This window comes from Xenopus tropicalis, chromosome 6 (assembly GCF_000004195.4).
Source record: "Xenopus tropicalis strain Nigerian chromosome 6, UCB_Xtro_10.0, whole genome shotgun sequence".
In the NCBI taxonomy this organism is placed as follows: domain Eukaryota; kingdom Metazoa; phylum Chordata; class Amphibia; order Anura; family Pipidae; genus Xenopus; species Xenopus tropicalis.
This window is the reverse complement of record NC_030682.2, coordinates 67003173-67031093: the sequence shown is the minus strand read 5'-3', so window position 1 is coordinate 67031093 and position 27921 is coordinate 67003173. Positions and strand designations below refer to the sequence as shown.

At 38.5% G+C, this 27921-nt stretch overlaps 1 protein-coding gene across 1 annotated transcript in view; it reads left to right on the top strand.

Moving 5' to 3' along the window:
- Positions 1–3851: 3851 nt before the first annotated feature.
- Positions 3852–27921, top strand: part of rprd1a (regulation of nuclear pre-mRNA domain containing 1a) — a 50376-nt gene continuing 26306 nt past the window's right edge. The window contains exons 1-2 of the mRNA XM_002941320.5: positions 3852–4358; positions 19698–19827. Coding sequence (XP_002941366.1) covers positions 4208–4358; positions 19698–19827 — 281 coding nt within the window. The 5' untranslated portion in view covers positions 3852–4207. The remainder of the gene's footprint in view (positions 4359–19697; positions 19828–27921) is intronic.

Sequence of the window (27921 nt, the reverse complement as noted above, 5' to 3'; positions counted from 1 at the left end):
GCACATTTACTAAGACACAAATCTGAACCGAATTGGAAAAATTCCGATTTGAAAACAAACATTTTGCGACTTTTTCGTATTTTTTGCGATTTTTTTCGCCGTCTTTACGACTTTTCGGAAATTGTCGCGACTTTTTCGTTACCAATACGATTTGCGCGAAAAAACACAAGTTTTTCGTAGCCATTCCGAAAGTTGCGCAAAATCTGGCGATTTTTTCGTAGCGTTAAAACTTGCGCGAAAAGTTGCGCCTTTTTTGTAGCGGTAAAACTTAAAAGGTGCGACGTTTCGCGTAAGTTTTAACGCTTCGAAAAAATCGCAACTTTTTTGCGCAAGTTTTAACGCTACGAAAAATCGCCAGATTTTGCGCAACTTTCAGAATGGCTACGAAAAACTTGCGTTTTTTCGCACAAATCGTATTAGTAACGAAAAAGTCGCGACAATTTTCAGAAAAAATCGCAAAATACCGATCATTACGAAAAAAACGCAATCGGACGCATTCGGCCCGTTCGTGGGTTAGTAAATGTGCCCCATAGTTTTATGTGTTAAAAAGTGATCTTTAATTAAGTAACGATTCATCAAAGTCATTCCGAATGCGTTACTAGTCATATCGCATGCGCAAAAATCTCAATTATCGCAAAGCGCTATGTCCATCACATTGCGATAATTTTGTAATAAAAATAGTACTAACGCATAATTCAGAGACATATTTTAAGTGTCAAAAGCATAAAATGTTGCGATAATTACTGTGAAACTTAACACCTCCTAGGAGTGGGCGTTACTAAAAAAAAATCGTGGTTTGTGAGCGTTTGTGAAGACAAGATGGAGTTTGCAGTCGGATTTTTGTTGGATTGTGAAGAAGAGAATCAAGTATCTGATTGTGATGCATCCTTGAGTTTTCATGGAACCTGTCATTTTCAGAACGGTAGTTTTCAGAACGTAACGGTTACGTGCGTAATAGCGTGCGCTAATATCGCGTGCTATAAAATAACGTATAAATTTAATGCATGCTTTAGAATATTGCTTAAAAATATGACATTGAAAGATAAATAATGACAATAAAATCACTTCTTTATTCAAACAAGTGTCTTTTTGTGAATCAATCGTTAATTCTCAAAATATAAGAAGTGATGATATTTTTAACGCATGCTAAAAAACACTTTTTTTCGACCTTTTGTGAATTGGCCCCTATATGTGGTGTATACACTGACTGCCAAGAATGTAGTTTTCTGTCGTCTGCTGAAAACAGATTCTTTTGGCAAAACAATAAATGTAGTTTCTCAATGTTAACAGAAGGTGGAGCTACTACACAAAAAATCTTTATAAAATGTTCTTGGCAGATCTGAGTGAAGAGCTGCACTAAACATATTCAGTTCAAGGTCTTGTTGGCCGTGCACATACCAGATTTAGGGATTAACCATTAATTTGTGCATTATTATTATGATTTCTTTTACTGTGGTGACATGTTTGAACAGCAATTGTTCAGCATAACAATCATAACAATCTGCAGCCTAATAAATGGTGTTTCAGAAAACAAATGTGCAATATGTACAATTTATATCTATGCAAATATTTTTTACCTTTGTTCATAATTAAGATATATTTTGCAAACACATTAAATAGTGTTATAGCAATAAAATTAAATAACCAGATTGTTGAACTCATTTAAAGTGATGGGCGAAATAATTCGGCAGACATAGATTCACAGCAATTCTTTTTGCGAAACGGGCAATAAAATTCACCACACGTCAAAACATTTTCGGCGAAGCGAAACAGGACAGATTCGCTCATCACTACTCATGTATACTAACACATTTCCAATTGCCTTGGATAATAAACCCCTACATCGTTACAAAAACTGTACTGTTATTCTGGCTGCTGCATATTTTGATATGCTATAATGCAGCCTAAAAGCTAAAGATCAGAGCTCCCAAGTCTGTGGGTTGGAATTAACTCTTAAATATCTAAGTACAGGTATGGGATCCCTTATCCAGAAACCCATTATCCAGGAAGTTCCGAATTATGGAAAGGCCATCTCCCATAGACTCCATTATAAGCAAATAATTGTAATTTTTAATCTTGTACTTGATCCCAACTTAGATATAATTAATCCTTATTGGACGCAAAATAAGCCTATAGGGTTTATTCAATATTTAAATTATTTTTAGCAGACTTAAGTTATGGAGATCCAAATTACAGAAAAAAACGGAAAACCCCCGGTCCCAAGCATTCTGGATAATGGGGGGGGGGGGGGGGGTGTTGTATATAAACAGACACAGGAAGTATATACATTCTCTACATTTTAGAGTAGAAACTCACATGTGGGCTGGTCAGGGGCGGGCCGAGCCGACAAATTGTTTAATTTACTGTACGGTAGTCAAGCATTAGATAGTAACAATCTTACATCTAACAATTTTTCATCCGACATTAGTCATAAAATTGATTGGGCGGGTTTGAAAATTTTTGTAGTTAAATTTTGCCCATTATCCAAATGTTTGTAGGATCAAGCAGGCAGTTTTCTTAGATTCAACTAGACGATATCAATTGAAATTATAGTTTTCGTTAATGGGCAAATCGTACTTTTAAACTATTATTTTAAACTAGATAAGCTTGGTTCTACGATAATGAAAAGATTTTTCAAAAATCCAGCCAGCTTAAGTGAGACCAACTTTCAAGGAAATCAGGGATAATATCCTAGCTGGGTTAAATGTACTAGGCGACCTAGTACTATCAATAATGTAGCTCACTGCTGTCATCATGTTCAGTCTCCCATAAGGAAGCTGGGAAATCCGAGCTCCCTCTTGTTCAAACATTTGGTGCTTGCTGCTGGGGGAGCTACTGCCTAGTGCGGGTTGACCCAAAACCTGTGGGATCCATGGGTCAGAGGGTCTGGAATGGGTAAAGGCTTTGGAAGTTAGAGTCAGATCCAATTTGAGTTTTTCCTGAGCCGCACATCACTACCAAAGCCTTTTTCTCTAGTACTCTCGGGGATTCCCTGCACTGTCCTGGATAGGCAAATTCACAGTTTAGGCCTTTTTTTTTTTTTTTTGGAGACTTCTTTACTTGCTGCTGGCTAGAGCCTCTTGTTTCCAATCACATAATTCTGCAAGAATACTCCACAGTAATAAAACACTGCTTAAAAAGCTACTTATAAAAATGAACTTTTAGTTGGCATATTTTGTAACACTGCATTACCTTGTTTTATTGGGATCCACTGGACTACATTAGACAAGCAGTTAGGTACACCTCCATTAGCGAGGTACCATTCACAAATTACAAACAATAGGCTGGCTTTCTGTTTTTTTGCCTTCTTTCTCTCTCTTCAGTTCAAGTTTACTGAGTATACATATCAAATTACAGCTTGTACAGTTCACCATACAACCAACAAGGTATATAAACATCACTGTTGTAAAGAGAAACTGAAGAGAGTTAAAAGTTAAGTCATTTCAAATGCAGACCATTATTAAAAATGAGTTACGTTATTACAGTTGTAGGGAAACCTATCCTTGAAGAGGGTGTTTTCTTAGCCAGAGTGCAGGTAAGGTTTGGAAGCACACTACACTTGGAGCAGATTTATCAAATTGTAAGATTAGAACTCACCACAGAAAAATTCACCCTATGGTATTTTTATAAGTGTATTTAGCAAATTTAGCAAACTCTAACTTTAATTCGTTGATATGCTTCTAAAAAATCTCACAGGGATAAACAGAATGTGGATGAATTTTTATATGGAGAGCTGTAATCTTACATGTTTATAAACCTGCCCCTCCGTGCATATTGTTGTAACTCAGAGAGAGGAAGGAGCGACTGGAAGCGGCCGCAAGGCGGCACTACCAATGCTTGGAAGCAGCTAAAAGTATCATGGGTGTAGCAACATGGCTGCTCCGCATTCCTTAGACAATGTGGTTGACGAAATTCCGCTTTTCCTCGCCTCGGCTTCCTCTGAATGCTGAGTGGAACATAACTGTAAACAGAACACTGAATGTAAATGTTGTTCCTTAGCAGGGAGTATTTAGTAATATTTTAAGGTCACTAGTGGATGAAGGTGCCCTGTATCTTTGCTTGCGTTATCTAGGTGGGCCCAGTGAGGCGCCAGGGAAAAGCGCGGGGTGCGTAGCGAAAGCTCCGATCTCCCTAGTGGGAAAGTGGCTAGAGCCATATAGGGTAACTGGAACAGGCGCTGGTTGGAGACGAAGAGCGGTGGTGGGGGATGTCTGCTTTCTCAGAGGCGGCTTTGGAGAAGAAGCTATCGGAGCTGAGTAACTCCCAGCAAAGCGTGCAGACCCTGTCCCTGTGGCTCATCCACCATAGAAAACACTCACGGGTCATCGTCACCGTGTGGGACAGGGAGCTGCGGAAAGGTAAGGTAAGGCAAGCCAGGCAGCCTCAGTAATTGGAAACGCCAAGTTATAGGAGGGTAACGTAGAAGCGTTAGAACTGGATGTAACGTTGCATTTGTAGGAGATTGTTGCTGCTGTTACACAAATAGTATTTACATTCTAATGAAGATAGAAATGGCTGTGTGACGTCCCTCAAGCGACGCACATTGTAGCTCCGGACTGCGGCGTCTTACAGTCCCTCGAAGAGGCACCCTCGGGAAAGCAGATGTTCGGCAAATAAACAGGTTCCCTACTGAAGAAAATCGTTTCCCTACCTGCTTGTAATCTCTTTCTACAAATGGTGACGCTGGTCCTGCTTTTAATAGGAATATTCAACATTTGACCGGTGCGTTATTATCGGATTGTCGCAGAAAAAAAACAGGCCTTATTTTCAGTTGCGCGCAATGAAACCCACGCACAAAACTACACAAATTATGTTTATATGTATATTTTTCAGTGAGAAACAAAATTATCACTATAGGTATATGGGGAAAATCTGCTCAACAAAGGTGCCCAAGCACATGCGATAGTTGTTGTGTAACCAATATTACATATTATTGTAGCAAAGGGTGCAAAAGGGGTGTAGCAAATTATTGTAGCAAAGGGTGTGATAAACTTTTATTATCATCTGGCCACTTGTTGGGGTGGCACTGCTTTGGAAATAGTTGAAGGAGCTATGCTATGCTACTCAAATATGTGTTTTTTTTGTGTGTTTAACCTGCATTTAAAATGCATGTTTGGGCACACTTGTTTAAAATAGTTTTTTTCCAAAAATGCAACATGGTGCATTTTTATGCGCTCGACATTAAAATAGAGAGCTGCCTTTAGAAGAACACAGTATAACTATGTTGATGAAGTGCAAAATGCAATTTTGATTTGCATTTAGTCTCCTGTCCAAATGTGTTATAATAATTTTCAGTGGAAGTAAGAAAGGAAAAGGAAAATATTAAGTATTTGACAAAGACAATATTTTTGTATTACATATTTTATTGTGTGGGGATGGAACAAAAAAAACACATATCTAGCATAACCCTTACATGGTTAATGTGGCCATACACAGGCCGATTCTAGCTGCTGATATCAGTCCCTTAGACCGATTCAGCAGCTTATCGGGCCGTTTATGGGCACTAACGACGGGCCTGCCCGACTGACATCTGGCCTGAAATCGTCCAGATCTCGATCGGGCAGGTTTGAAATTTAGTCAGATTGGGAACCGCATCAGCTCATTGACGCAGTCCCTGAACCGACGGACGCCTATACCCCTCATTCTAATTTGATTGTTTTGCCCCAGGGCCAAACGTCCGAATTAGCACGATATCGCCCACCCGTAGGTGGGGATATTGGGAGAAGATCCACTCACTTGGCAACCTTGCCAAGCGAGCAGATCTTAGTGTGTATGGCCACCTTTAGAAACCTAAACCTCTAGATAATAAAATGCACAGGGGCCGTGGTGCTGCACTTGCATTAATTGTCATTTCTTTTTCCCAGAGTTCTTACGTAAATGCTTGGAATTACGACTGTCAAAATAACATAATGCACCAACCTGCTTTTTAAATGATCAAATTGCGAAGATTATGACACAAACTGCTGACTCATTATTGTTTTTTCCTTAAGTTTTGAGAATGAAGATGCATTACATTGCTTGATTTATTTCAGCTCATCTACAGAATATTCCTGTTGCACTAATCAAATGTGTGTTAAAGGACCAGTAACACCATAAATTGAAGGGTTTTGTTTTTTTCACTTTAAATTTGTCTGTCCATCCACATATAAATAAAATCAATCTTGGCCACATATGTCCTATTTATAAAGGTTTTCATTCTATAGTTCTGGATAGATCCCTAAATAGCATTTAAAGGGGTCATTCACCTTTAATCTATCTCTTAATATGTTATAGAATGGCTAATTCTAAGCAACTTTTCAGTTGATCATTTTTTTAATAGTTTTTGAATTATGCCTCCTGCCTCTTTCCAGCTTTTCAACTCCAGCAGCCAAAACACAATTGCTCTGTGAGGCTTAAATTTTATTGTTATTGTTGCTTTTTATTACTTATCTTTCTATCCAATCCCTCTACTATTCATATATCAGTTTCTCTCTCAAATCCCTCTGTGGCTACTAAGGTAATTGGACCTTAGCAAACAGATAACTGCTGAAATTCCAAACTGGAGAGCTGTGGAACAAAAAGTAAAATAAAAAAAAAAACACCTATAATAAAAAATGAAGACCAACTACAAATTTGTCTTGGAATAACACTCTCTACATCAGTTAAGCCTAACCAGTGACTCTTGAGCAACACGTTGCTCACAAACCCCTTGGATGTTGCTCTCAGTGCCCTGCAAACCAGGTAGTTCTATTTGAATTCCTGACTTTTTACTACCAAATAAAGCCTCCTGTAAGCTGATAATGTGCATAGAGGCCACCTAATAGCCAATCTTAGCCCTTATTTGGCACCACCATGAACTTTTGTGATGCTTGTGTTGCTCTTCAAGTCTTTTTACATTTGACTTTTGCTCACGAGCAAGAAAGGTTGGGGATCTCTGCTTTACATCATACTAAAATTAAATCAGAAGTGAACAACCCCTTTAAATCATGCTCATCTTACTTTGCATGAACTAAGATCGTTTGTATTGTGCAAAGTTGCTATGTAAAATGCCCTGTAGTCCAGTTTCTGCTTGAACTAGTGCCCCTTTAGGGCATAGCACATAGCAGCTTATCTATATATCTATAATGTAGCATGACTGAAGCAAATACTATTGTTTCAGTGCAGGGTAACAGCAAATTATATATAATGGCATACAAAAATCCATTTGGTGATGCTGATCCTTAAATATGACAAATGCTCTAATTTATTTTCAGTATTCATTATTATAAGATTACTGAACAAAAATACAAGTCTGTGTGCTTGTTGCAAACCCTTTAGGCTGAATGTTGTTTCCTCCCTTTGGTATTAAAATTATGTGGTAGGTATTAATGTTTGTCAGTTGACTAAGATGAAAACCCTCAGTGGATTTCATTATCTGAGACCTTCAAAGAGCATTAGATGTTTTAATGTAAGTGGTGTGTGTAGAGAGAGTAATTGGTATAATTGCTATTTTCAAAAACTCACTAGAATCCTCTGGGAATATGACTTCTTGAGTTAAAACAGTGCTAGAAATTTGTCTGTGTGCTGCAGCACATATCTAATGTCTTATGCTAAGAGTAATGCGCTCCAAATTGAGGGTACATCTCCTTGGGTGTTTTCAGCAAATGTAGGTTTCCATTAGTAGTTTTCATTTACTACTATTTGCACAGAGCTATGAAATTGAAAGTTATAGGGTATAACTGAAATTAAAAATATTACTTAGAAAAGGGTGAACATGAAACACTATACAGCTGTCTGTTTTTTGTGACAAGCTTAAGATAGTTTGTCTATAGATCACACAGATATTGTCTAAATTAGATGAGTTTAGCAGCAAACGGAGTATGAACTTTATATCTATGCGCTTGCTTTGGGAATTAAATATTGCACAGGCAGATGTCCAGATACTTTTGCCCATATAGTGTACTTTGTGCTGTACATTCTCACATAGCAGGTAGCAGCTCAAGTGTTCCTCTGCTTGTAATTCTGTTCACAGCTGATGTTCAAGCTAGGGCCTATGAAACTGGGATGTTGACCGAAAGACTGAATATCACACCCTCGTCATAGCTGTTCATCAATCAAAGCAAACTACAAATACATAGTGATGATAGGTGGATTTGGGTCAGAAACATTGAGATGCGACCATTAGGCTGATCCTATCATTTGGGACCACAACAAGCCTGCTGAGAGATACCTGCATTCGCTGCCAATGCACTCATTGTCCATTGGAATTTTCCATCTAGCCAGATTGGTTTTGGGGATTAAACCTTCTCTTAAAAAAACTGACAGCAGAAATTAAATCATTTTTACATTTATCATAACATTGTCTTTGCATGCTAATTATAATTTTGCCTTAAAAGTATTTACATGCTTTTACATTACCCATTTGATCACCCATGTTCCTCTATAAGGGGGGCTGCCATATTCGTCCACCAGTATACTATTAGCATTAGAAACTGTAACTGACAGGTTGAGGAACTTCAAGTAACAATTCCTTACAAAAGCAGCCCTATCAGCGAAAAATTATCAACATGACCTACAGTATAGGTAACTTTTAATGTACATTCATTTTGAAGAGAAGTTTTTTAGTGTCAGTATCACTTTAAAGCTCTAAATAACTAAGCAATCTCTCAGTTTCATTGCTTGGCATTTATAGTGCCACACAAACCAAAGATTATCACCTAAAACACAGTAGTGAATGCCATCTGAGCTAATAAACTGTAAGAAATGTGCACCTATCGATTTTGGGCAGTTGCCATTTAAATTAATAGGAAGATAACATTTTTAAAATCTCCAAATCTGCCACTGCAGATTTATACCTATATAAAGGGTAATATAAACAAAAAAAATAGCCCAGGACTAGTTATGTATAGCAACATATCAGATGTTTGTTTCCAAAAAGCTGGTCAGTTAATAATTCTGCTGAACGGTTGCTCTGGATTACTGAACTTCTGTTAGACTCTGCTGTTCACGTTTACAAGACTGTACAGTTATGGTAGAGTAAATGTGCTAAAATGTTTGTTTAGATACAGACAAGGATACGTTTACCATTGGTATTAATTTATTTAACTCTTGTTAAAGGACACATATAGGAGAAACAAAAAAAAACGTGTAGGCAATTATGAATAATATATGGTACTGGTTTCACTTTGGTCTAAAAAGTAATACTATCTGTAAATATGGCCCCTTATTGGAGCTCCCTATAGATCCTCTCAGGTCCCTGTCCATGTTTTAAATGAAGGGTGGGCGAGTTCTAATTGTCCCTGGCAGAAACATGGTAGGAGGGGAGTAAGCAATCACACAAGTAAAGACAGCTTTAGTTCCCAATCAGGTCAGCCTAGCAGCTGATTGGTTCCTATCATATATATATCGCTACCGGCCCCCTGCACAGCCTGGGAAAGGAGGACTCTGGAAGTGGCAAAGATGGGTGGCACTAGTGGGGGTTTTCCAGAAGTTTTCAATAAATAAGCCTGAAACATTACTTCTTAAAGTACATTCCTTCTATATTTATATGTGTACAATTCATTAACACAATATTGTTTTTCACAATATTTATGTAAAATGTAGACTAACGGATCTGAAGGTGAGAAAATTATTTCAGAAGCAACCGAAGCCACCAAGACTAGAATGTGGTATGGTGTGCTGCTCTGTTTTTTAGCTTGGGGTTTTCTATAGGGCCATTTTTAGTGCAGGTCAGTTAAGGGGGCTTTTGTACCTGGGGGGGTTTAATTCTCCTTTGAGGGCTAGATTTATTAATTGGCCTTTGGTTCAGGCAAAAGAAGAGGAAAACAAGCTAAAGAATTCACTGAGGTTTTCTACCATGCAATTTTCTTTCTAATACAACTGTCGCACTGAGTTGAGAAATACACTATTTTACTATTTATATCTTGAAAGCAATAAAAAGTAAAAGAATTATGCTTTTTAGTTTGGGTTCATGTTATATAAATGACAGTTCACACCGAGTCACATTTTCTGTTTAGGGATGCCAAAGGCCTCCACTGCAAATAAAGTTGCACTATGCAAAAGTAAAAAGGCTAAGTTATTTAATTTGAAGTTTATCTAGATATTTGAAACTAAAACTCCCATACCAATAGGTACAGAAAGTGGTACCAAAAACCCCCATGGTGACACTATGGTGTCATAACACATCATAGTAGTCAGATTGACCGTGTACAAAGTAATATTCCATTTGAGACAGAAGAATAGATAGCTAAAACCCAAGATCAGAGTTACACAAGAAATCGTGCATTAGTAGACAATAGTCAGATTGTTCCAGTTTTTCTTCTAAATATAAATTGCACACCAATAACCTTGTTTGATCATTGTGTCATTAATCCAGAGCCCATATTAAAAAATCATCAGGTAGCATTCAGTATAGTTAGTTCAATTTGTTGTGTCAATGTGCTACTGTAGTTATAATTGTTAAAGAATGTATTAAAGAGAGTCACAATTCAGACGTATGATGAAGTACAAAAAAATATCCAAGTAAAAATTTAAACTTGGCTTGCCTGAGATAAATGAGTTAAACCTGTCAGGAGATTGCCAAGTCAAAATATGGCCAGGGCAGGATACAAAGCCCTGGCTTTATTAATCCAAATAAGTTTGATTTTAAATACACATTGTGGGCAACATATTGTGATGACTATCCACTGTAATAATACCTTGATGTGTAGCTTTTGAAAACTTAGAGGCATATTAGAGGACCTACTTGCGGTATTGCAACATACAAGCAATGTGTTAATAGAGCAATGAGACATACAATGAAACATAAAGGTTATGGCTGATTTATTACAAGCCTGACATGGAATGGTGTGACTTGCCATTCAAGTATTGTATTACTATTTATTACAGGTGATAAAAAGATTAGATGCACATTTGTCAGTGGTAGATGGAGAAGCATCTACAGCTACAATTGTAAGGGAATTATGTACATTTTGTGCCTTTTAAGTATCAAACTGATGTGATGTCAGGGGTCCACAAATACTGTCTGCATTTCAGTTTATCCTTTCTCTAGCTCACAAAGTAGACTATATGGCAGGGGTCTCCAACCTTTTTTACCCGTGAGCCACATTCAAATGTAAAACGAGTTGCAGAGCAACACAAGCATGAAACAAGTTCCTGGAGTGCCAAATAAGGACTGTTACTGCCTATTTGGCAGTCCCTATATGAACTGGAAGCCCACAGGATGTTCTGTTTGGCAGTATATCTGGTTTTTATACAACCAAAACATGCCTACAAGTCAAGAATGAAAAAATATGCACCTACTTTGAGGCCACTGAGAGCACCATCCAAGGGTTTGGTGAGCAACATGTTGCTCACGAGCCACTGGTTGGGGACCACTGGTATACAGTTTAAGTTGGTAGATAATATACACACACAGGCGGAAAATCCAGTAGGCCAGTAGTCTCCAACCTTTTTTGCAGCATGGACTGGGTTTAAGCAAGACAATTGTTCTGAGGACCAGGAGTGGTGGGTATAGACCTGAACTTGTTTCCCTGCAACTAGATACGCCCAGCCCCCTTGCTCTTCCTACTCCCACCTAAGTGGTGACATCCCTTGACGCTTAATATGGAGCTTTAAGTACTATGGTCCTTTTCACGATCAGTAGAAAGCTTCCTGGGCTTCGCATAGCAGTTGTCATGGAGTTGGGATCACAGGTAATTGGGACCAGAGGTGACCCAGTTTACAACAGCCCACAGCCCGGCGTTTGGGGACCCCTGCAGTAGTTTACAACTTTTGCCGCCAATAACTACAAAATTCAGCATTTTTGTAGTCACTAAAAAAGTATTTTTTATCATAATTTTTGTGTATGGTTCAGTTTCCTTCTTTTTAAGATTAAGCTATTTGTGGTGCAAAGATGTTCGTAAATGTGTCCCCAGTCACCACCTGTTCCCCAGAACAGGTAAACTGTGTCTGTTTGGCTACTATTTCAAGCTGATGCTGGAAATAGCTTGCATAGCAGCAAGCTACCCTGGTGCTAGCGATTTGTTGCATTGACCCCACAGGTTTAGTTTTCCACTTTTCATTCATAATTTTTTTAATAAACTGTTTGTCTCATTGCTATGATGTTTTATAGACCATGGTATCACTAGGAAGGGTAAGTGCTATTTTCAGCACCTTGTAAATATTGGGCCTCTGTTAAAAAGTCTTATTAATTGTGTCAGTTAGGACCAAGATATTAACTATATAAATAGTTAGTTTTCAAGACTCTATTTATTTCAAGACTTTATTTAGTACCACAGAAGTCTTTTTTGATAAGGAGTGCATCATTAGCATTAATCATTTATACATTGCTAGGGTTGCTGCCTGGCTGGCATTTTTACCAGCCAGGGTGGTAAAAAGCATACTTGATACCAGTGTTATTAATAAAATCACAAAAATGTAGGGAGGCTGGTACCTTTTCTATGAAAGGGCAACCATAGCCATTACTGATGCAAACAATTGAGTGACAGTGGCCTGTAACTTCAGTAATGAGCTGCATCAATAAAAATGTGTGTCTCTAACCCAGGCTTAGATAAGCATTAGAACTGCATCATTTTGATGCTGGCTAGACTCTTGCTGCATTCTGCTTTGCAGGGTGGCACTATCAAGGAGCTCTGTTCCAATTTAGACTTTTGAGAAAGAAACATAATAAATTATTTTCTCTACCTAATGTATGGGACAATCCCAGTCTATAAGCAGCATAATAAATGGAGTAACATTTTTAATCCAGTCACATAAAAAGTGCATGATAAGAAATCAAACTACAATATAAAAATTCACCAGTTTTTTTTCACAAATTCAGTATGGTGTTAAATATATAATGTGAGTTTAAATAAATGCAGTAAAACAATAAATATGCCACATATTTCATGGCTCTCGGAAGGACAGGGAGGAGAACCTGTTCATGAAAAAGGGGTGGTTCATCTTCAGGTGAACTTTTATAATGAGAAAGAATGGGAGAATATTAGAAATGTTTTACTTGGTCTTCTTCCTTTATTTTGTATGGTTTTTGAATTGTTTGCCTTTCTCTTCAGACTCTTTCCAGCCTCTGTGAGGCTACAAATGTATTATTGTTGTTACTTTTTGATACTTTTTATATTCCAGTCTCTTATTCAAACCAGTGGCTGGTTGCTAGGTTAAATTGGAGAGTTTAGGTGTTTAACATTCTTTTAGTAGGGTCTGCTCAAAGGTAATCCTCCCGTTATTTATGGTGGGTATAATATTTTTCACTGATTGGTCCCACAGATATCTGCTTTTGAATTTGAGGTCCTAAGGTGGTAAATTCCCCAAGGGCTTCCCTCTGCTGGAAAAGCAACCTTGATAGAGCATATTTTTATAAAACCTTATTTTTACTTAATTTTTAAATTATGCAGCTTTACACAAAGAGGGCCAATATACAAACAGTTGGATTTGGGTTTTTTTTTCCAATTCAGATTTTTTTAGCGTTACTAGTCGCAGAAAAACAAAGTCTTGCATTTTTCGAGATTTACTACACGTCAAAGTGGCTAAAAATCTGAATCCGACAATTTGCTAGCTAAAACCTGCTAAGATCATGAAGTAGTCAATGGCATTTGTCGCTTCTCTTCCCTGTAGGATCAGATTTTAGAAGCTGTTTTTTGTGTGACAATTTTAAAAAGTAGAAGTTTCAGTGCGACAATTCAAAAATTTTGAGTTTCGCTACTTTTCTGACACTTTTTTCCCATACGGAATTTCTCAGTTCAGACTTTTAATTAAATGTAACACATCACCATCTCCTTACACTCACACTCTCTCTCTCGCACACCACTTTTCCTCCTCCAAATCCTTCCGCCAGACGAACGAACCTTCATCACATCACATCACACCACTGTCTTGGACAACTTTGCTCCCCTCTCCACGCACCACCCATGTCGCACCAACAGACAACTCTGGCACATAAAACAACACCAAAGGCAGTCCCGCAGGCTTGAACGCCGCTGGAGAATAAACAGCTCCAGGACTAATTTCGACCACTACAAAAATGCATTACACAACTACAGGGATGTTTTGTCTTCTGCAAAGCAATTCTACTTCGCCACTCTCATATCCAAACAATCTTGCAACCCCAAACCACTGTTCAACACTTTCACCTCCCTTCTACATCCACCCACTCAACCTACTGCCACCTCCTCTATCACTTCTGAGGACTTTCAGAATTCAAAAAATCCTCACGGGAATAAATCAGAACCCTAAGGACATTACACTATCAAACATTCCCTCAGCTGCTACTTTTCTTGCATCCTCTCCTGTGCCTACCGAGGAGACTGTCTCCCTTCTTCTGTCTAAAGCTCACCTTACCACCAGCTCTCTTGATCATATTCCATCTCATCTCATTCCTTCTCTTTCACCTATATTCACTCCAACTCTCACCTCTCTTTTTAACCTCTCTCTCTACTGGCATATTCTCACACTCATTCAACATGCAATCATCAAGCCCATACTTAAAAAGCCTTCTCTGGATCCTACACTCCTTTCTATCGGCCGATCTCTCTACTCCCTTTCTCCTCAAAACTGCTTGAACAACAGGTACATAACAAACTCTCACACTATCTAACATCTAACTCCCTACTTGACTCATTTCACCACCACCACTCTACAGAAACTGCCCTCACTAAAGTAGCGAATGACTTACTTGCTGCCAAAGCAAAGGGCCACTACTCTCTCTTAATCCTGCTTGACCTTTCTGCAACTTTTGACACTGTCGATCATTCTCTCTTGCTCCATATTCTATGCTCACTGGGGATTCAAAATAAGGCTCTATCTTGGATCTCCTCCTATCTTTCCAACAGATCCTCCAGTGTCTCCCATTTAGCCTCCACCTCCTCTCCTCAACTAATCAGCTCCTTTGGATTTCACTATCATTTATATGCAGACGATACCCAAATATACCTTTCTTCCCCAGACCTGCCCTCGCTCTTAGCTCCTGTCTCCAACTGTCTAACTGCAATTTCTGCGTTCGTGTCCTCTCGCCTCCTAAAAATCAACATGGACAAAACTGAGCTGGTCATTTTCCCACCCTCCAACTCTCCTGCCTGACATCTCTGTCTACATGGAAAATATTAATATAACCCAGTTCCACAAGCTCGCTGTCTAGGAGTCACATTTTACTCTGCTCTCTCTTTCACTCCCCACATTTAAACACTCTCTAAATCCTGATGATTCCACCTCAAAAACATTGCATGCATTCGACCTTTCCTCACTCATGAGACTGCCAAAATTCTCATCCATGCCCTTGTCATATCTCGCTTAGACTACTGCAACTCACTGCTCTGTGGGCTTCCTCTGTCTAAACTGACCCCACTCCAATCCATCATGAACAGTGCTGCCAGACTCATACACCTCTCCTCCCATTCCACAAGTGCCGCCCCTCTCTGCCAATCCTTGCACTGGCTACCTGTCACGTACAGGATTCAGTTCAAGATTCTTGTACTCACATTCAAAGCACTCACTGGTGCCGCCCCACTCTATTTAACCACCCTAACCCCCAAGTACACCCCCAGACATAACCTTCATGCTACACATCACCTCCTACATAAACTCTAACACCATGCTAATTACCCTGAGCTTATGTCTCAGCCCTCCCTTTTAGAATGTAAGCTCTTGCGAGCAGGGCCTTCCCTCTAGTGTCTCCGATCCTCATCCAACGTAACTGCAAACCATTTTTGTGAATTGTTTATATGTTCATGTTAACTTCTCTGTCTTTTGTACCCCTCTATTTTGTAAAGCGTTACGTAAATTGATGGCGCTATATAAAAAATAATATATATTATTGAAATAGTTGTGTAAGTGACCCCCATGAGTGAGAGTGAGAACAGCTGTGCACTCAACAGTAATACATTAAAAAATAAAATCATTATTATAGATCCAGCTTTTCAGTCACATTGTGTGATGGACAAACCAGAACTCAATGAGAACTTACCTTAAAAATACCCTCATGACGGTAACAGTGGCACGGTAAAATGTGCCAAAACCTCTGCTCTTAAATAGTTACATAGCATTGAAAAAAGACCAGAGTCCATATAATATAAACAGAAGAAAGTTGTTGTGTTATTCAGTAAGTAAACAAACACATAATTGGAAACATTTTGTAAAAATAAACAATTCTGCTACATTAAGCACATTTATAGGAAATCCAAAACTTATACAGTGGTAGTAAAAAGATGAAAATGTTAACAGTTTATAGTTAGTAGAAAACGGATATTGACACATTTTAATTCGTAATGTCCCTGTTTCTCCCAAGACCTGGTATCCTGGGCAAGACTACTATTTTTGGTGGTATAGCATAAAAAATCTCCAGGCCTGATTAACCTTAGAGTGATGGCACATGGGGAGATTTGGTGAAAAACTTTGTAAAACACAGCTCCATGTATGTTTTCCCACCAGCAATTTGTTACCCACGGTAGCCCAGATTTAACCAGGGCTGACATCTCCCCCTATGCTAACACTCTTGGCCACAGTTGAAGTAGCTGCTTTATATTCCCTTACCAGAAACCTGTTATCCATAAAGTTCCAAATTAAAGGAAGGCCATCTCCCATAGACTCAATTTTAATAAAATAATTGAAATATTTAATGTATTTCCTTTTTTCTCTTTAATAATAGAACAGTACCTTGTACTTGATGCCAACTAAGTTATTATCAGTCCTTATTGGAGACAAAACAATCCTATTGGGTTTAATTAATGTTTAAATGGTTTTTTAGTAGACTTACAGTATGGAGATTCAATTTGCGGATCCATTCTGGATAGGACATCTCATACCTGTCCAAGAGCAACCCTATACAGAAATGTTAGTTTTGGTTTTTTAAAACAAGCCATCCCAGGACATGGAATATGTATAATTTAGTATCCCTTTAAGACAAATAATTCTGTAAGGCACTCTTGACATTAGCAGAATATGTGTAAGTAATCAATTTACACATAACAAAGATGGATCTGATAGAGCAGGGAAAATAAGTATTGAACAGATCAACATTTTTCTCAGTAAATACATTTCTAATGGGGCTATTGGAATTTACATCATGTTGGTAACAACCCAAGTAATCCATACATACAAAGAAATCAAAACAAATAAGTCCATACATTATGTATAGTAAAGTAGAATGACACAGGAAATAAGTAACACACTTGATGAAAAGCCCTCAAGGGGCCTCTGTATGGGGAAACTAGTCGCATGCATTGCTCAGGTTTGATTTTGGCCCATTCTTCCAGACAAACTGTCTTCAAATCTTGAAGGTTCTGGGGGCCTCTTCTATGAACTCTGACCTTTAGTTCATTCCATAGATTTTTCAATTTAATTCAAATCAGGTGATGGACTGGGCCATTCTAGCAGCTTTATTTTCTTTCTCTGAAACCAATCAAGAGTTTCCTTGGCTGTGTGTTTGGGATCATTGTATTACTGAAATGTCCACCCTCATTTCACCTTTAGCATCCTTGTAGATGGCAGCTGATTCTTATCAAGAATGTCCTGCTACATTTCATCATTCATTCTTCCTTTAAATATATGAAGTCTGCCAATACCATATGTTAGAAAACAGCCCCATGACATAATGTTCCCATCTCCAAATTTCACTGTTGGTATGGTGTTTTTGTGGTGATGTTCAGTGCCATTGCTCCTCCAAACATGGTGTGTGCAGTGACATGCAAAGAGTCACATTTTGGTCTTATCTGATTGACTATATTCTCCCAGAATTTCATTGGCTTGTCCAAATGTTGTGCAGCAAACTTTAAACGAGCTTCAACATGCTTTTTCTTCAGCAGTGGTGTCTTGCGCGGTGAGCTTGCATAGAGGCCATGTCGGTTGAGTGCATTACTTATTGTTTTCTTTGAAACAACTGTACCTGCTAATTCAAGGTTTTTCTGAAGCTCTTCATGAGTGATCCTTGGCTCTTGGACAACTCTTCTCTTTATTCTTTTGACTCCTCTGTCAAAAATCTTGCGAGGCACCTGGTTGTGCCCGGTTTAGGGTTAAATGATCAGTATGTTTTGCAACAGCTGATATTAATTTGCAATGATAGGGGGCAGGACTGCTTTCTAAATATTGACAGATTTCAACAGGTTCAATACTGTGTCCACTACACAGTATTCCACAACACATAACTTAAAGACTTATTTGTTTTGATTTCTTTGTATATGTGGATTACTTGGGTTATTACCCCATTAGAAATATATATTGACGTGTTCAATACTTATTTATATTAAAACCCAGACTTAGTTTGCTTAGTGCTGAAATTGAGCTTTAACTATATATCCTTGAGACACCTCAAATTATTATGGACCACGTTGTAGTGACCTACTATAGTCAGAGAGCCTGTATACAGTTAAAATTGTAATTTGTAAGGGAAATTCAGATTTGAATTTAGTAAGATGTGCATAATGCTTTTTGTAAATAATTTTGAAGGATTCAGTATGAAATAAGCATATGATATACATATTTCAACAATATCATATAAGTAAAACAAATTATTTTTCATGCATACAAATTATTTTTATACATACACGTATGTTCAAGATATAACGGGTCACTTATATTATCAATTATGTTGTTTATATTTATTCCACACCAGTTATTTGCAATTAATATAGTCTTAATCAACAGCACATAGTTTATAGGCAAAGACAAATGCTTTTGATGCTGATGAAAATGTCCTTTAACCAGTGAACATTTGCCTTCACTCTATAGCTTGGCCTAGAACTGAAGTCTTGTAAAGGTTAAATCTGTGTTAGTTTTGGAAATGACAGTAACCCACCAATCACATTTTGAACATTTCAAACATAGGTTTCACTTCTGGGAAAAGTCTACATTGAAACAAATTGATATTGTTAGAAACTAGGAAACATCTCCAACCAGCTTTTGTTTCAAGTGCTGCTGTCAGTACATGAAATGCATTTTGTGTTTCTCCTGCCAAAAAAGAAATATCTTCCTTCCCTAAATCCTTCCTAAATAGCAATAGAATAGAATTTATCAAAGAGGTGGCAGACAAACTAAAAAACATTTGTTGGTATGAGGTGGTTGTGATTACTTCTTTAAAAATATTGACTTTGTCTTGGTTATTTTGGCTGCCTCTGTGCTTTCTGTTCTTGCACTTCTCCACAAAATAGCCATGGTCACCTTTTCTTATAAGTTGGGTTGTTCCTTTCCCGGTTCTATAATTGATGTTCATATATAATTGTATCTGCCTATTAAAGTGCACTTGGGTGATGTAATTTCTTAATTTACACCTGGAACTGCATATAGACTGCTATAGGTATAGATGAATATTCAACGAATGTATGTGACCTGTACTGTACATTGAACAAAAACCAACACAGTTGTTTTGTCAGCACAAATTTACAGTGCAATAATAAACACCATTTACATGTCGAAAATTAACACTTGAATTTTGAGAAATAACATTGTCATTTTAGGATTAATAGGTTGCCTATGTGTGCATATATAGTGAAAATGATCTTTCTCTTTAGAGTGACAGATAAAAACTCCAACTTATTTAGCCAAGAAGTAAATACTGTTCTCTGAATAACAAAGCTCATAAAATAAAAAAATAAATTATAAATAAATAGCACTAGAAGACTGGCATGTTAAATATATATGTACCCAAATATGCATAGTAATACCTGAACTATTATTCAGAAAAAAATTATCAGCTACAGTACCTTATTATCCTGGTGAGTATAGTGACACTAAATTAATATTCTTTGTGCTTACAGCAAAGCCAAATAGAAAGCTCACTTTCCTGTACCTGGCAAACGACGTAATTCAGAACAGCAAAAGGAAAGGACCTGAATTCACGAAAGACTTTGCACCTGTTATTGCTGATGCATTCAAACATGTTTCCAGGTATAGCAATTATTTTTCTTTTTCTGGGTGTTGGAAAATGTTGAAATTTTAGCTGCAGTTGGGGATTAATTTAATTATTTCATGGGGGTAACCAATAGTGCTTGAATATATTTTTATACTTTAGAATTACAGTGGTGTGAAAAACTATTTGCCCCCTTCCTGATTTCTTATTCTTTTGCATGTTTGTCACACAAAATGTTTCTGATCATCAAACACATTTAACTATTAGTCAAAGATAACACAAGTAAACACAAAATGCAGTTTTTAAATGAGGGTTTTTATTATTTAGGGAGAAAAAAAATTCAAACCTACATGGCCCTGTGTGAAAAAGTAATTGCCCCCTGAACCTAATAACTGGTTGGGCCACCCTTAGCAGCAATAACTGCAATCAAGCATTTGCGATAACTTGCAACGAGTCTTTTACAGCGCTCTGGAGGAATTTTCGCCCACTCATCTTTGCAGAATTGTTGTAATTCAGCTTTATTTGAGGGTTTTCTAGCATGAACCGCCTTTTTAAGGTCATGCCACAACATCTCAATAGGATTCAGTTCAGGACTTTGACTAGGCCACTCCAAAGTCTTCATTTTGTTTTTCTTCAGCCATTCAGAGGTGGATTTGCTGGTGTGTTTTGGGTCATTGTCCTGCTGCAGCACCCAAGATCGCTTCAGCTTGAGTTGACGAACAGATGGCCGGACATTCTCCTTCAGGATTTTTTGGTAGACAGTAGAATTCATGGTTCCATCTATCACAGCAAGCCTTTCAGGTCCTGAAGCAACAAAACAACCCCAGACCATCACACTACCGCCACCATATTTTACTGTTGGTATGATGTTCTTTTTCTGAAATGCTGTGTTACTTTTACGCCAGATGTAACGGGACACGCACCTTCCAAAAAGTTCAACTTTTGTCTCGTCGGTCCACAAGATATTTTCCCAAAAGTCTTGGCAATCATTGAGATGTTTTTTAGCAAAATTGAGACGAGCCATAATGTTCTTTTTGCTTAAAAGTGGTTTGCGCCTTGGAAATCTGCCATGCAGGCCGTTTTTGCCCAGTCTCTTTCTTATGGTGGAGTCGTGAACACTGACCTTAATTGAGGCAAGTGAGGCCTGCAGTTCTTTAAATGTTGTCCTGGGGTCTTTTGTGGCCTCTCGGATGAGTTGTCTCTGCGCTCTTGGGGTAATTTTGGTCGGCCGGCCACTCCTGGGAAGGTTCACCACTGTTCCATGTTTTTGCCATTTGTGGATAATGGCTCTCACTGTGGTTCGCTGGAGTCCCAAAGCTTTAGAAATGGCTTTATAACCTGATAGATCTCAATTACTTTTGTTCTTATTTGTTCCTGAATTTCTTTGGATCTTGGCATGATGTCTAGCTTTTGAGGTGCTTTTGGTCTACTTCTCTGTGTCAGGTAGCTCCTATTTAAGTGATTTCTTGATTGAAACAGGTGTGGCAGTAATCAGGCCTGGGGGTGACTACAGAAATTGATATTGAAATTGAAAATTGAAATTGATAAACCACAGTTAAGTTATTTTTAACAAGGGGGGCAATCACTTTTTCACACAGGGCCATGTAGATTTGGAGTTTTTTTTCTCCCTTAATAACATAAACCTTCATTTAAAAACTGCATTTTGTGTTCAATTATGTTATCTTTGACTAATAGTTAACGGTTTTTGATGATCAGAAACATTTAAGTGTGACAAACATGCAAAAGAATAAGAAATCAGGAAGGGGGCAAATAGTTTTTCACACCACTGTATATAAGAGGGTGTTTTACAGTAGGATAAGCAATGCTAGAACCATAATATTTTACTGTGTAGTCAACAACTGCCCTAGACATTAGAGTTGTTGTCAAAATGGTTCTTAGCTAATGACACACCACCACTGCAAACGGCAAAATTTTTTTTAGTTTTAGCAAAATATATGGGGATCACCATTAATTTATCTTTGGTGGTTTTGGCCTCAGGATTGTCCAAAGTATGTTTTTGACTTTACATCCCCTTTAAAGAGTTTTAAATAAATATATTTTTACTGCACCAGTGTTTATTACAGTCTAAGGTGTATCACATTCACACACAGTGGACATTATATACTATAATCCCCTTTTTTTTTAATAAGCACCACTGAGCTATATCTGATTTTCCCATACTAGCATTTTTAAACCAAAACATAAAACAAACAGTTTTCTGTTGACAAGCATTTCAAGCTATAGTGACCACAATACTTTTTTTTAGAGTTTAGTGTTTATTATTCTGTACCAAAACTGGTACAGGTATGGGACCTGAGGTTTTCCGGATTAGGGATCTTTCTGTAATTTGGATCTATATATACCTTAAGTCTACCTAAGAAATAGTCAGAACATTAATTAAACCCAATAGATTTGTTTTGCCTCTAATAAGGATTAATTATATCTTAGTTGACATCAAGTACAAGCTACTGTTTTATTATTATAAAGAAAAAGGACATTTTTAAAAAGTTTTAATTATTTGATTAAAATGGGGTCTATGGGGAATGGCCTTCCCATAATTTGGAACTTTTTTGGATGACGGGTTTACGGATAACAGATCCCAAACCTGTACTTCATCTGTTAATTTTGTTACATGTCATATGCAATATTTCAGTAACAAGGTTGATTATTAATTGTATTAATATACAGAAAGTATCTTCTATTCATAATCACTAGGGTGTCAATTTGTCAGGAACCCCCCAGTGAATATAACTGCTTACCTAAGACATCAGGCTGAAGCTTCTTTTCATTACATAGTTACATAGTTACATAGTTACATAGGGTTGAAAAAAGACCTGTGTCCATCAAGTTCAACCCATCCAAGTAAATCCAGCACATCTAACCCACACCTACCAATCTATACACTCACATACATAAACTATAAATACAACCACTAGTACTAACTGTAGATATTAGTATCACAATAGCCTTGGATATTCTGATTGATCAAGAACTCATCCAGGCCCCTCTTAAAGGCATTAACAGAATCTGCCATTACCACATCACTAGGAAGGGCATTCCATAACCTCACTGCCCTCACCGTGAAAAACCACCTACGCTGCTTCAAATGGAAACTCCTTTCCTCTAATCTAAAGGGGTGACCTCTGGTGCGTTGATTGTTTTTATGGGAAAAAAGAACATCCCCCAACTGCCTATAATCCCCCCTAATGTACTTGTACAGAGTAATCATGTCCCCTCGCAAGCGCCTCTTTTCCAGAGAAAACAACCCCAACCTCGACAGTCTAACCTCATAGTTTAAATCTTCCATCCCCTTAACCAGTTTAGTTGCACGTCTCTGCACTCTCTCCAGCTCATTAATATCCTTCTTAAGGACTGGAGCCCAAAACTGCACTGCATACTCAAGGTGAGGCCTTACCAGGGACCTATAAAGGGGCAAAATTATGTTCTCATCCCTTGAGTCAATGCCCTTTTTTATACAAGACAGCACTTTATTTGCTTTAGTAGCCACAGAATGACACTGCCTGGAATTAGACAACTTGTTATCAACAAAAACCCCTAGATCCTTCTCCATTAAGGATACCCCCAACACACTACCATTCAGTAGATAGTTTGCGTTTATATTATTTCTACCAAAGTGCATAACTTTGCACTTATCAACATTGAACCTCATTTTCCAGTTTGCTGCCCAGTTATCTAATTTTGTCAAATCGCTCTGCAAAGCGGCAGCATCCTGCATGGAACTTATAGTTTTGCACAATTTAGTGTCATCAGCAAAAATAGAAACAATACTGTCTATGCCCACCTCCAGGTCATTAATAAACAAGTTAAACAGCAAAGGACCAAGGACTGACCCCTGCGGTACTCCACTAACCACACTGGTCCAATTAGAAAATGTTCCATTTACAACCACTCTTTGTACTCTATCCTTCAGCCAGTTCTCTATCCAATTACAAATATTATGTTCTAGGCCAATATTCCTTAATTTGATCATTAACCTTCTGTGAGGTACTGTATCAAACGCTTTAGCAAAGTCCAAGTAGATGACATCAACTGCCATTCCAGCATCAAGGTTCCTGCTCACCTCCTCATAAAAGGCAACTAAATTAGTCTGGCAAGATCTGTTACGCATAAAACCATGCTGGCACAAACTAATAGTATTGTGAACTGCAATGTATTCAAGTACCCTATCCCTTATTACCCCTTCCAAAAGTTTTCCTACTACTGATGTCAGACTAACAGGCCTATAGTTTTCAGGATGAGAACGGGATCCCTTTTTAAATAACGGCACCACATTAGCAATCCGCCAGTCTCTTGGCACCATGCCAGACCTCAATGAATCCTGAAAAATTAAGTGAAGAGGTTTGGCAATCACAGCGCTCAGCTCATTTAATACCCTGGGATGAATCCCATCCGGCCCTGGACCTTTGTTTACCTTTACATGTTCAAGTCTCTTTTGAATTTCCTCCCGAGTGACCCACGCGTCAGTAGCTAAATTACTAGAACTGGGCATATTACAAGGGAAGCCTTCATTATCTGGCTCCTCAGATGTATAGACAGATGAAAAATAAGAGTTCAAAATTTCAGCTTTTTCCCCGTTTTCATCAACCAACGTACCCCCCCGTGATAATAAAGTTCCCACCCCTTCTTGCTTCATTTTTTTACTATTCACATAATTAAAAAATAATTTTGGATTCTTTTTACTCCTAGCTGCAATATCCTTTTCCATCTCTATTTTAGCTTGCCTGATAGCTTTTTTGCATGCTTTATTTGCTTCCTTGTACCTGATGAAAGTTTCCGCTGTCCCAGCTAACTTGAATGCCCTAAAAGCACGTTTTTTCTTACCAACCTCGACAATAACACTTTTATTCAGCCATAAAGGTTTTGCTTTGCGATGCCTCTCCTTGCTTACTAGGGGGATATACTGTTGTGTATACCTACAAAGCAATGTTTTAAAGATGTTCCATTTTCCTTCTGTGTCTAACCCCATGAAAAGCCTTTCCCAGTTGACACATTGCAGAGATGCCCTTATACTGGCAAAGTCTGCACGTCTAAAATTGAGTGTTTTAGTTACTCCCTTATAGCGCTGTCTCTGCAGCATTATCTCAAAGGAGACCATGTTGTGATCACTGTTCCCCAAATGCTCACCCACACAAATGTTAGAGATAAGTTCATTATTATTAGAAATCACCAGGTCCAAAATAGCGTCATTCCTAGTGGGTTCTTGAACTGCCTGAAATAAAAAGTTGTCATTTAGCATATTTACAAACCTACTAGCTTTTTCTGACTTAGCCACCCCATTACTCCAGTCAATGTCCGGATAATTAAAGTCCCCCATAACAACAACTTGACCCAGTTTTGAAGCCTCCTCCATTTGCAACAATAGCTGGGCCTCATCCCCCTCATCTATACGGGGTGGTTTATAACATACACCAATGATCATTTTCTTTGTGACCTTCAGCCCTACTGAAATTTCTACCCAAAGAGATTCGACGTTTTCATTGGTAATGTCTTTATTACATGGCTTTAAGTCTGACTTTACGTAAAGACAAACCCCTCCACCCTTTTTAATCTCTCTGTCCCTCCTAAAAAGTGTATAACCATTTAAATTCACAGCCCAGTCGCATTTATCATCCCACCAGGTCTCAGTGATACCTATTAAATCATAATTTTCAATACATGCAATAGCTTGCAGCTCCCCTAATTTACCCGACAAGCTACGCGCATTAGCCAGCATGCAGCGGAGATTATTACTTCTCCCTCTGATGTTTACATTAGCTAAGGGAGAATTAGAGCTAAGGCAATTATGAGACTGCTTTCCTTGTAACGGAAGCTCCTTATCTGATAAACTATATGCCCCCCTCACTCCTCCCCCACAACCCTTTGCTAGTCCCCCTACCCCGTCTACACTAATTTTCCCATGGAATTCTAGCTCACCCACCCCCCCCTTGTCTAGTTTAAACACTCCTCCAACCTCTTAACCATTCTCTCCCCTAGCACAGCAGACCCCCTTCCATTGAGGTGCAATCCGTCAGGGCTGTATAGATTGTACCCCAAGGAAAAGTCAGCCCAGTGCTCTAGGAACCCAAACCCTTCCTTCCTACACCAAGACTTTAGCCACGCATTTAGCTCCCTAAGCTCCCGCTGTCTCCCTAAACTTGCACGTGGCACCGGCAGAATTTCCGAAAAAATGACATTGGAGGACCTTTGCCTAATCTTAGAGCCTAGATCCCTGAACTCACTCTTTAAAGTCCCCCACCTACCGTTCATTTTGTCGTTAGTACCGATATGTACCAAGACAGCCGGGTCATGCCCAGCCCCTCCCAATAATGTGTCAACCCGATCAACCACATGCCGAACCCTGGCACCAGGAAGACAGCAAACTGTCCGGTTGAAGCGATCCGCTCGACAGATTACCCTGTCCACTTTCCTAATGATCGAATCCCCTATAACCACCATCTGTTTAGGCCTAGCTCTGCTCTCCTCCCCATCACTACTAGTGAAACTGGTCTCCCGGCTGTTAGAGAGATCAGCCTCACCTAGAACCGCCAATCCAGAGTTCACACTCCCATCTTCTTCACACAATCTGGCAAATCTGTTGGGATGCGCAAACCCTGGAGCAGCCTCCCTTTTCCTTTTCCCCACACTAGATTTTCTAACTGTCACCCAGCTTACTGCCCTATCATCCTTTTGCTGCTCCCCTCCCCCCCTACTATCTGACCCCACTAGTTCTTGTTCAGTTAACAAGAGACCCCTCTCAAGATTGTTGATTGAACGCAGTGTTGCGACGTGTTCCTCTAGGACTCTAACGCGAGCCTCTAAAGTGGCAATTCGCTCACATCCACAACAGAGGTATGCACTTTGGAACTGTTGTTCCACAACTGCATACATGTGGCAGGCTGTGCACTGTGTCAGACCTTCAATGTTGCTACCACTCATTCTCCCAGTTACAAGAACAGTTAAACAAAAATAGGTGTAAGGACTTGTAGTAAATACCTTGTTTTACCTTGTTTTTAACTCCCTTAGTGTTTAACTCCCTGAGTTTATAACTCCACTTACAGAGTCCCACTTAAAGAGCAAACACTTACAGAGCACCTACCACCAGAGCAAGCTCCACTGGACTGCCTGTGGTTCTATTTATGCAGTCTGTAAAGGTGAACTAATCAAACCCCACCCTCCTCAAGCTGAGGGTAATTACAAGGGAATGTAACCTGCTGTAAGCCTATGGATCCCACAAACTTTGTAAATTAGCTCCAAAAACAACAATTACTTATGAAAAAAAATAAATAAAACCCAACAGTAAAAAAACACAATGGTTTTGATAAAGTTAGTAAAGAATACTTATCCCTTTTTAGTTGAAATGAAAGCAAGTTGATTCAACCAGCCACCAGCCTGTTAGTAAGCGACACACCAAACACACCAGTCTGGGGAACTAGTTCCACACCGTCTTGTCCCAAGAACCTATTCAGGTTATTTGGCCCAGTGCTGCTGAAAGGGATGCCTTGGACATGACAGAAAGTAGTGCACAGTCGAATATTACCCCATGCCAGTGCATGTTTCAGAGAAGGGGATTACTGGGCTGGGGTCTGAGGTTAGCAATCATATTTACTGGGAAGAGGATTACTAATAAATTATCACCCCCAGTAATTAACCTTTTCTTTATGCTTTTAAAAGAATAGATTATCTTTGTCCCTTTAGCCGTTAATTATTAGAATCCCATTACAAATAAAAGTATATTTTTAGCCCTACTTAATGATATATTTTTTACCAACCAGAACTTTTTTTTCTTCCTCTTCTTCTACAAAGGTTTTTTTTTTATTAAAATATCAGAAAATATATGATAAAGTAGAAGTGCACGGTGCACATAAAACATGTCTAAAAACTAGAATTTCATTAACCCTCATGTTATTCTCTATTGTGCAGTTATTTATTAACTATAGCACATGATCTGTTTATATCAAAATAGGTTTGTAAAGTACATTCTCAAGAAACTTTTATTTTTCATACATACATACATACATACATACTATTACATACATACAACATACAATATCCCCCCCTTCCTTTGTGCAGCACCCAATTTAGATATAAATGTTAATCTATACAGGTATGGGACCTGTTATCCAGAATGCTTG